Source organism: Cheilinus undulatus, linkage group 18, assembly GCF_018320785.1.
Source record: "Cheilinus undulatus linkage group 18, ASM1832078v1, whole genome shotgun sequence".
Taxonomy (NCBI): Eukaryota; Metazoa; Chordata; class Actinopteri; order Labriformes; family Labridae; genus Cheilinus; species Cheilinus undulatus.
In genome coordinates, this window is record NC_054882.1 from 8,392,806 (window position 1) to 8,404,340 (window position 11,535).

The 11,535-nt window shown below is 38.8% G+C and overlaps 1 protein-coding gene across 3 annotated transcripts in view; it reads left to right on the forward strand.

Annotated features, from left to right (window-relative positions):
* Nucleotides 1-8,528, forward strand: part of fgfr3 (fibroblast growth factor receptor 3) — a 141,421-nt gene extending 132,893 nt beyond the window's left edge. For all 3 annotated transcript variants that reach the window (XM_041812347.1, XM_041812348.1, XM_041812349.1), the window contains exons 16-18: nt 1,710-1,847; nt 2,877-2,982; nt 3,854-8,528. In XM_041812347.1, the coding sequence (XP_041668281.1) occupies nt 1,710-1,847; nt 2,877-2,982; nt 3,854-4,018 (409 nt within the window). In that variant the 3' untranslated portion in view covers nt 4,019-8,528. The remainder of the gene's footprint in view (nt 1-1,709; nt 1,848-2,876; nt 2,983-3,853) is intronic.
* The last annotated feature ends 3,007 nt before the right edge of the window (nt 8,529-11,535 follow it).

Here is an 11,535-nt window from a genome sequence, read left to right on the forward strand (position 1 = left end):
AAAGAGATGAAATGGCCTAAATCCAGAATTCAGTCTCATGTAGATATCAGTGTTTTCACTTGTTTACAGCAACCATATTCCAACATTTTTAGAGTGTTAAGACAAAAACTTTGGATTTCACTTTACAGGGTCTTTAACCTATGCCTCCTTAACCCCAATCACAGCAGGACCCAAACCAGCTGAGTTGATTTTACCACAAAATACAGGATTGCTTTCGGGGACTTAACCATATCAGAGACTTGATTTTTAGAGTCTCACCAGTTGTGCTCATTGTGTCTGACCTGCAGAGATCTATCTATGTATGTTTGCTTTTATTTCAGATTTGCTTTGGCAATAGAAGCCTGTCCTTTCCATGCAAATAAAGCATTTTAAATGTTATTTATAAAACATTACAGAAATTCAGTAGGAGGATCAACATCTTCCTACTAGTGCAGATATTTAAAGCAAAAACAGTGACCCCACTGATCTATTAACGGCACAATCAATCAGCTCTTTTCCCAGCTCTAGTCTTGTTCCTTCAGTCCCAAACATCACAATTCATTCCCCTCATTCTCATTCTGTCAGCTTTCATCGCTGCAGGTGCTGATGAAACATTTAGACTTTACATCTTGATTGCCGCCTCTCATTAGACTCATCAAAGCTTGTGAAAATCCATCGTCAACATCCAGCCGTGAATGCAAACAGCCGTAGCCTGAGTCCACTCGTCTCTGATCCTGATCCTAAAGACCTGATTCATTCATGCCATAAACACAAGAATGACAACGGGGCGACGTTCTGCAGTCCGCCTGTCCTCAGCTCTTGTCGTAGATGTCTCTCTTTCACTCCAGTGTCCTCTCTCTCTGTGTTTGCTCAGAGGACCAGTCGACTCGGTCTGCAGCGTCTGTTTTCAGGGCTCTGGACCAGAGCGAGGATAATTAGATTAAACCCTCTGAACGCTGCAGAGAGAGGAGGGGTCCAATTCTGATTCACTGGACAAACGGTTGAACAATAGCAGCCTGAGTTAATAGACCACCATTATCTGATTACCTTCACTCATTTAGGCTTTTAGCAGTGAATTCAAGCCACTACTGTGGACAGAGAGAGAGAGAGAGAGGGAGAGAGAGAGGATGGTTCGCACAGCAGCTGGACTGTAACTGTAGATAAAGTTCAGGCTCTTTTAATTCAATGAAAAGGTTAAAATCAATGATGAACTTTATCTGAAAAGTACTCCCACCTTTTTTCTCCGTGTTGAAAAGTGTTTATACCTAGAAACTGCCGTTTTACCTCTATCAGGCTCAATGCTAAATATACGAGAATGACTTATATGACTTATTTTTCTCCTCTTCTGTAAAAACACACTCTGATCACAGACTTAAGCATTGTATAAGATAAAACTGTCTTTTTCACCTCTTTTCTGTTTCTATTGACACAGCAGATTCTAGTTCCTATGTCTTCATAATGACTTTGAGTCTTAACACGTCTTCTCTCTAGCTTGAGGGTTGATTTTCACAAATATTGACTGACTGTCCCACACAATGAGAAAGTCAAATAGATTCTTAAATTGGATGCAGTAAACATTATTGAAGATCAATATTTCCCCCAAACAGATTCATCGGTTTATCAGGGGAACACAAGCCCCTCTCTGAACTCTGACTGCTCCAGGCGGAGAGAAATGTTTGACCTCTCATCTGTATTCATGCTGGCTATTCTGTATGTGTTTGTGCGTTTAGGTGGTCTTATGGGGTGTTGTTGTGGGAGATCTTCACCCTGGGTGGATCTCCGTATCCAGGGATCCCTGTAGAGGAACTGTTCAAGCTGCTGAAGGAGGGACATCGGATGGACAAACCTGCAAACTGCACACATGAACTGTAAGTGTCTGGAGGGGTTATTATTCTGTCTGGTCGCCTGTGTTTGCAGGGAGAAGATCGGTGCGGGAAGTCTGATCTGGGTTTGAAACTATGAGGAGAGAGAAAGTCAGACCTTGTCTGGAGCAGTGGTGGTCTCAGCTGATAAAAAGGGGACCTACTGTGTGCAGTTGGGCACTAATTTTTAAAAAACTAGTCAATTATAGTTTCATTTAAGGTGAAATGGTGAAAAATTCGGGTTAAGATTTAATGTTTTTATTTTATGTTTTTATTGTTTTTCTGTTTTTTTCTTAAAATATCATCTTTTTTTGTTGATTTCTTAAGATAACAATGCTGGTTTTCCTCTGATAATGACTGATTTTTTCAATATATGTCCTGTGGTGTAAAAATAAAAATCCAGTGTTGGAATCTGTGATAAAATGGGCAGAATGAAAGTTAAAAAGCTCACTGATGAGCTGACAGATGTTTATATTATGATGTGTTCAAGATCAGCTTAGTAAAATGACTGTTGGGTGATTTTAAATTTAAATATCTCAGTGAAGAAGATTCAGTTTTTGGCAGGTAACTTATTAGATATAGATATTTATAGATACAACAGCTGGAAACATGACTTTTCTAACTTTAACTCTACATAGATTTATAAGAAATATCAATGATAGTGTCATTATCACTAGAAAATAAAGATTAATTTCCTTCTTGTGTACTTTTTCAGATTTATTTTAAATGTCTTTGAGGTATCTACTGACCATCATATGCATGAACAGCTCCTTTGGGTTTTTACTAGTTCTGTGGCTGTAACAAGAAGACTTCCATTACTGTCATTTGTGGTGAAAGAGTCTTATTGCTGCTGGAAACAAATGAAAGCAAAGACCACTAAAATGATGATGAGCCTTTACTTTGCTTTAACCTCAATTACAGACCGTCCCCATCCAGCTGCAGACCAAAGTAGTCCCTTTGAGATCTATTTGAAATGTATTTAAGTTGGTAATGGAAGAGCTGCAAAGTAACCAAGCCTTGATGTGGCTGTTTCAGGTACATGATCATGAGGGAGTGCTGGCACGCCGTGCCGTCGCAGAGGCCGACCTTCAGACAGCTGGTGGAAGATCATGACCGGGTTTTATCAATGACCTCCACCGACGTAAGTCTCCCTGCACAGCTGCTGCTCACTGATAAGCACAGAAACAGGAGGAAAATCATAGAAATGTACCTTTAATTTCACCTTGGACTACTGTTAACTTAGACCAGATAACACTGATGAGTTAAAGCTTTTAAACTCAATAGGAAATCTTCTTTATAGCCCAATATAAAACTGTGTAAAAGACTGAGAAAGAAAAGATGAAGTCAGTTGGCTTTAATATGGATTAACAAAAAAAAAAATTTATTGTCTATGATTGTGTTGGAAGAGAAAAGCCAAAGTGTTAATTAAGTGTTATAACAGCAACATTTTGGGGGGTTATGTCAACCCAAAATTGAAGCATGCAAGTCAAGGAAGTCATACATCCAGCCGGGATCAGCCAGCTGATCCTAATTATCACCTCCCAGCTCCCACAGCCAATCACTGCTCTTTCTCTCAACACTGCAGTGTATTTGAATATGATGCCCTGCTGGCATTAATGCTATTGCACCACACTGCTGCAGCTGGCAAAGCTTAACCTCCTCCACCCCAGCCTCCTCCTTTATAGCATAAAAAGCAAGCTTGTTGCACCCTCATAGTAGAACTTTCATTTTACAATGAAAGGGTTAAATGTAGCATGCTTGCATGTGCGCACTCTAAACTTCTGGACACCATAGACTTTTTACAACTCCTTTTTCCTAGCACACATCAATAACCCACTGGAAATAGCTCCCACTTTAGGGTCCCAACCCACTAGTTGAAATCCCCTGTTTTAAAAGACTTCATTAACCTTCTGGATGCAGCCTTAAACTTCATATTTCTTCACTTTACTGTGCAACTACTCTGTGATTTCTCTGTGACTCTCCAGTCTGACCTCTGGTGTCTCCCCTGACAGGAGTACCTGGACCTGGCCGTGCCCTTCGAGCAGTACTCGCCCACCTGTCAGGACTCCAACAGCACCTGCTCCTCAGGAGACGACTCGGTTTTCGCCCACGACCCGCTGCCTGACGAGCCCTGTCTTCCCAAACAGCTCCCCAGTAACGGGGTGATCAGGACATAAAAGCTGAGCCAGGGAGGAGGAGGGGGGAGGATTGAACATTGACCTCCTCTCTTAGAAACTCCTCTCAGTGACTCCTTAAAGTGTGGAAATTCAGACTCTGCATGCGACTCTTCCACAGCTCGTCTTAAGCTCTTTTGGACTCTTCTTCAGACTCCTCAACCAGTGAAGGATCATTTTTTTGCCGTTAAACCATGTTTATGTTCCATTTTTCAGAAAAGAAATTATATTTTTGTACTCGGGCCAGTCTTTTCTTATGGACAATCTGTGGGGTGAAACCATTCCGTGCCTACTGGGATTAAAAAACCTCCTGAGACTTTAAAAATGACTAAAAGGTTATAAGAGGAGGAAATGAAGGGCATTGGTCAGTGGCTAGTAGGCGAGGACCTCCGATTTTTATCCTTTCGTCTTCACAGAGCTTTCAGATCGTGCAGATCTTAAAGAAAATCCATCAACAAGATACCAGCAAAGCCAGAATCAACTCAATGATGGGACTTGTTCTTCCTATGACTCTCGAAAACTCGTCTCAGCTTTTACAGAACTCAACGAGGAGCATCACAAGAGCTTAAAATGTGTTTTCTTATGAATTTTTACACCATTTTAACATCCAGAGAAAACATTTTGTGTAACAAATTCCTCATCAAACATGAGGCGAACTTTCAGGGCCATCAGTAATTAGAACAGCAAGGTTTGGAGGTTTTATATATATCTAGAAAATGATTTATTGTAAATATATAAATGGAAATATGTATCATGATGCTGTCCACAGACATGTACTTAAAAGACAAAAAAACTACATTTTTTAAAGTATTGTTTTTAGGATGGAAGCATTGCAATCTAGAAGACACTGTCATGAAAGTGTAAATCATTTAATCGTTTAAAGTGACACAGAAAAGGTTTATTTGAATAATTAACGTGTATATTTGTAAAGATATTTATAGACTTAACATGTGGTTCTTAAGTTTGAAAGGTCTAGTTTAGGTTTTTAGTACTGTACGCAAAGATTTTTATTTCTTTTTTTTTTTGTAACTTATTTTACAACAGAACTGCGATGTTATTTTTCATGACAGGTAGACTCCTCTGGTTTTTGATCCATCTTTTTGTTTCTTTGTTTACAGTTTTAGAATAATAAGAATGTATGACAGAGGTGAAGATGATGTTCGAGAGCGAGTGTGATTCGACCTCCAGAGGACGGACTCGAGGACTGAAGGCTCACGTGAAAGGAGCCCGATGTCTCTGTCGAGTTCAGATCCTGGTCTGAAAAGATGACGTTTGCAATATGAAAGCAACGATTAGCTCTTGCTGGGCAAGAAATAGCAGCGCTTCGAGTTATGTACCAGAGAGGCCTTTTAGATTGACTGAAGTACTTAAAGACATCGACGAGAACGAGCTGTGAAAAAGCCTTCAGAGATCCTCAGCTGGTCTTTAGGAAAAAAATCCTCTTTCATTATGTAGCGTCTTCGTTCTTCAAATCCCCAAAACAGAATGAAATAATGCCCTTCAAATACACATTTAGGAAGCTTGTACTAAAAAACAGCAAATCCCAGAATGCAACGCGTCTCTAGTGAGATTTCTTTAGTCATATCATTAAACTTTCAAAAACTTTACTGTTATAAAGTTAGTCATTAGAAAAAAAAGAGGAAATTCCTGAAGAAGAAAGCACAATTTTTGACAAAACCTAGTCTAAGAACTACAGTTCCCAGAATGCCTTTAGCTTTTTAAGAATATTATTCCGCTTCGCACCTTGCAAGAACATGTGAAAACTTGCCCAAGAACCAGCATTAGCCATAGATTATCAAGGAAAACAACAAAACACAGCTGAGTCACTCATTTATAAGGTTATGGCACTTTTGTCTGCAATGCATTCTGGGGGTTTGAGTCCATGAAGAAATTAGTGTGCTGTATTTGAAATGCTGATTTCTGAAATTCTGGGTTTTTGATTAACTGTGATATTGCAGAAAGCAACTGCAACCCACTTTCAAAAAAGTTGGGACATTGTGTAAAGTGTAAATCAGGACCAGAAAAGTTTATCTGAAAATAAAACTCCATTCTGAGTTTAGTATTCAGAAGATTACAATGCTTTTAGCTGCAATGTATTCTGGGATTCTGAGTCCACACACGGAGATAATGATCTGCAAGCCAGTGAACCCTTTTACTTAATACATGGTTCAAATAAATGACATCATCTGTTATCAAAAGAACATTTAAAACAAATCAAGCTATGAACTACAATTCCCAGAATGCCATTAGAAGCTCTTAAAGAAACTGTTGCATTTTTGGTCTTGCAAAACCATATGAAAACTTGTCCAAGAACAAACATTATCTGTACATTATGAAAACAATGTAGAATTTCAATAAAAACAGGGAAGTTTAATGTAAAAAAAGTTAACCCCATATTTGCATGATTTACGATGAGAGGAAAACACATGGCGTTATCGGTAAACAGTGAAAGCAATTTTAGCCAAGATGTGAACTATGGACTACTGTACCCAGAATGCCTTTAGCAGCTTTTTTAAGAATATTTTTAAATTTTGGTTTGTAGAAGACAAGTTAAAACCTGCTCATAACCTAACATCAGTTGTAGATTGTCAAGGAAAATAAAAACTAAGAAAAGTTGAGTATTTTTAAGGTTATGGCACTTTTGGCTATGAGCATTTTGGGAATCTGAGTCCACAAAAAGGGTTAAAAAAAAAAAAAACATGGTGCCTCTCTACTTTAAAGATTGATTTCCTGAAGTAGAAAATCGTTATATTTAAATTCTTGACACTAAATCTTACTTTAACATTGGATACACCATATCATTTAAAGGGATATGCATTCTGCAATGCATTCTGGGATTCAGAGTCCACAAAAGGCATTATTTTTCTGCTCCAATTTCAGGAGTGGCTTCAGTCAGTAAAAACAGAGACTCTTGTTATTTTATCTGGTAGCTTTGACATTAATTGCTGATAGTCAATATTACTTAGATGGGATAGTCTGAAATAGTAACTTGGACATCATTTCTAAAAAAATTGGGACATTATGTAAAATGAAGTTATATTTTGCACCAATACACCTCCTATTTAGATGATAATTATGTGCAGTTTGAACTTGAGAAGGACAAAATGTTTCAAAATAGTTGGGACTTGAAAAGTTGTAGAATAATTACATTATTCAATGTTCCATCTTGCACGGGATTGGGTTTGTATAAACTATTATGTGGTGTTTTCTAACATTAACATGCTTTAGTTTCTGAGGATTTTTTTCTTTTAAAGCTCTCTCTGAAGGCTGTATACTCTTATGTTGTAAAAGAAAGGTGACAGGGTCGAGGCTAACAAGCTGTGTGCACACTTATGGATAGATGAATCAGCTTAAAGGCAGAAATGTAAAGCTGGTACGTCCTTTTGTGCTTGAGCGTTCCTAAAAACCTGCCCAGACGCTTGAGATTTTATCGCTGCTCTATAGTATTAAAACTGAAATGAAGGCATGCTGCGTGAGTTCACACAGCAGGAAAAGAAACTATATAAACAGTATATATGTTTTAAAAGAGACTCTGAAGTCTGAGGTGGATCCTTCTTCCAGCTAAGAGTAAAAGTGCCAAATTAGTCTTAAAGTCTGTCTCACCGAGTTCTCTAGATCTCTGAACCAAATACTGCACTGTCGAATGTAGGCTGGCGGTGGTTTCACGTGCAGGGGAGGATCATGGGATTGCCAAATGTATATCCACCCTTTTATTATGCAGTCGTAACTCCAGCTGACCCCAAAAAAACACAAGGGTTGAAATGTTTACAGTCTGTTTTTAGCAAAGTCACAAAAGGGAAAGAGCATTCAGGTGGCATTGAAGGGTTCACAATCACGATCCACTCGCTGCTAAATGGAAACAGTGTTAACTTTTTACTGTGCAATGGCCTTTTTTCAAGTGTGTGAACTGAATTTATGTGGAGAAATTTATTGTGATTACCCAACAAGACTGTGTCAGTACTTAATGAGAGCTTCCTTAAATTTAAAGTACTTAAAGAGTGAGAATTTGTATTTAAATATGATGCTACACTGGTCAATTTGTATGTTTTTATCACCGATTTGTGTACCTTTTCATTGTTGTAAGCACCATAAGAAGGCCTTTGTAAAGTGAGAGGTTAAACACATTTAATGGTATTTCTTTTTTTCTGAACAGTTTTGTAATTTTGGCCCGAATCTATGAAGTGCCTCAAACGATTTAGTGTAAAAAAAAAAAAAGAAGAAGATGAATTGATTCATTTTGGTCACATTTTGAATGTATAAATGCAAAAAACCATAAAAATAAAAAGCAGTTCTCACTAGAAGCAGGCTATGTACATATTAGTCTGATTTTTCTTCCCAACTGAACGAGACAAGAAGGCACTTGTGTAAAGTTTGGATGGATCTAATGAAACGGATGCTGTTTGTTTTATTTATTCTTCCATGCTGGGTAAAAGCTTTCCCTATGGTGAGAGTATTTTTATTCATAGCTATCTGCTTTTCAGTGTTGTTTTTCATTAAAGAGCCAGAAGACGATGATGATGGTGATGTAGAGTAGTCATTTTACTCAGTACTGTTGCTCCCCTCTGGCTTTATTTATCTTTGATTTGGTTTAATTTTGTTTGGGTGTCCTCCCTCGTCTTATTTCCTCACACTTATCGAGCTTTTCCCTCTTAAAAGATAAGTTCTTTTGTAATGTCACTTTTAAAAGGATGTGTTGTTTTTAACGGTTGTCTTGCTTGTGGAAATAAAAGTAGATCATGACTGCGTGCCCAAAAATGCTGGAACGAAGGAACAAATCATGGCCTGCTAATGGCACAAAGCAATAAAAAGCATTCTTATCTGCAAACTCTGTGAAAGCAATCCACAAGACAGATAAAGAGTCAATGAGGCTTCCAGTTCCTTATAATATTTGTATCTTTACCCTCTTAACTACTATTTAACTCAACCCAGCACTCGGTCCAAAAGGGACTGACCCAACCCTGAGTTATCTCTACTCAGCAGGGTTGGGTTAGAGCCTTGACCCAGTGAGTTGGGTCATATTTTTAATCCAAAATTTGGTTTGATAAAAGCTACCAAAAACTGGGTTTCAGGGTTTCATTTCAGATGTTTTTGTCCCTTAAGCCAGACGATCCACCCATCATCCCACTAACCCAGGGCCGGGTCACGGTGGTAGCAGGCTGAGCAAGTCAACTTAGACATTCCCCTCAAGCACATTCTAGGTCTTTCCTGATGTCTCCTTCCAGCTGGACATGCCCGGGGTAAAGGGACTGATGCAGAATTAGGATGCACACTGAGTTTAAAGTCTGCACTGCCTTTCTCTTCAGTAGACCAACCTTCTTCTTTTGAATTTCGGCAGACTAGATGCAACCAAAGCGTATTGCTGCCCTCCACGGATCTATAGTGCAAGTTAAACAGATGGCTCAAGTTCTTACATACAGTCCAGTCCAATGGCGTAGACCACTGATCATCAACTGGTGGCCCACGGGCCACATCAGACCCCCAAGGCTTCCTATTTGGCCCCTAGAAGATCATTAAACTCAGAAAAGGAGGAAAAGAAGATGCAGTGGTTTTAAGATATATTTGGGTTTTAAATTTCTGCAGCGGTTAAATCAACCAAAGATGATTAATATTGAAATAGTTTTAGAACATTTTTACTAAAATTCCCTTGTCAGCCATTATTGGTAAGTATTTTAAAGATATATTTTACAAAATGGGCTAAAACTGATGGAAATGTTGCAAAAATGGCCAGATAAAATGGTAAAAAAAAAAAAAAAAAAAAGGGTTAGAGAGTGGCAAAAAGGGACACAAATTGGCAGGAAAAGTTGTGAAAAGAGGTTAAAATGGTAAAATAGGAAAAAAGGGAAAATTTTAAAAAATGAGTTAAAAGTAGCTAAAATGCTGGACAAAAAGTAATAAAAATGGGATTAAAAAGTGGCAGAAATGGATAAAAGAGTGGCAAATGGTAATGAAACATGAAGGGAAAGGGGTAAATAGGGGAAATAATGGCAAGAATTGAGTTAGAGAGGCAAAAGGAGGCAAAAAGTATCAAAAATGTGTTAAAAGTGGCAAAAATATAGCAAAAATAGTCTGGCAAAACTTGGTTTAAAAGTGGCAAAAATTATCAAAATGGGTTGAGAGTGGCAAAAAATGTTGGAGAAATGGCCAAATGAAGTAGGGAAATGGGTTAAAAAGTATGAAATATAAGTTAATATTGGTGCTAAATCCCAAGTGGATATGGCCCATTCTCTGGGATTTGAAAGAAAACACAAATACTAATGCATTTATATGTTAATTAGGCCAACATTTTTATTTGATTTTTTTTTTTTTTTTTTTTTTGAAAGTTTGGCCCCCAGAGTCTCTGTCAAGACTAAATCTGGCCCTTGAGCAAATGTAGTCGATGACCCCTGATGAAACCAGAGGATGATCCTAATGATCTGGATCTCGTAATAGAGACAGATATCCCACCACAGCGGATGAGGCTGGAGTTTGATCAGAAGGACCTCAGATGAGGAAAGACGGGTAAGATTAGAGTTTAATGTGCTAAACTGTGACAAACTTTATTGAACCAAACCAGACCGCTTTGTGGAAACGGACCATATATGAGTGTTGTGTGACACTGCTCATCCAGGCTTTAAGCCTCCTACAGCATGTGCGTTTTTAGCAATCCTACATGTTTCTGGTTGCTACACCATGCATCATAAATCTCATACGACATCAAGTTTAATGTGTGCAGACTGTACGATGACAACTCCTACTAAATGCTGCTGAATAGCTCCTCACTTTCTGGTCTTTGGCATTGTGTCCGTTCTTATGTTTGCGCCAGTGGAGCATCTATGGTTCTGTCATTTTTGGCTGCATTCCCATTGGTTGGTTTGTCGATGTAGGTCATAGCAGCAGTCACACTGTGAAATGGTCATCCTAAATTTCTGACACTCCCAGATTTTTATCCCAGGCTAACTTTGGTCGCAGGACCAAGACAACAGCCATCTGTCAACCTGTCTCACAGTATGGCGAAGGACCACAGTTTTATATAACCTGACACGCCAGATGGATTTGTTTCTCACATCCATCTGGAAAACCTTCAATACTAAGTGTTTGGGAAAGGACAGAGGATTTGAAAAAAACTCGTTCTGTCTGTCACATCTTTACGGGCCAATCAGAGCAACAAAACATGTGACGTAGCCGCGACCAAGGTGCGCGTGCGCAGCTACTGAGGAATAAAGCAAACCATGGTGACTATAGACATGCCAGTACACGACTTTTGTCGTTTTTGAGAAGAAAACAACTCACCACTGTTCTTTGTTCTTCTTTTAATGAAGAAATAACGTCTGATAACGTCTGATAGAACTGGCGCTTTAGCAGCATCCACGCTAATCTCTTCCGACATAATTGCACCCGTCTCTTGTTGCTGCTTGCTTACGTCACAACTCTGCCGTGCCTGAAAATATAGCCCTTAGTGCTGATCAGTCCTGTCACTTTCTAACCGGGCCAAAATGGTTCAGACAGGAGCTTTGCAAGATGGATTCGCCAGTGAGAAACAA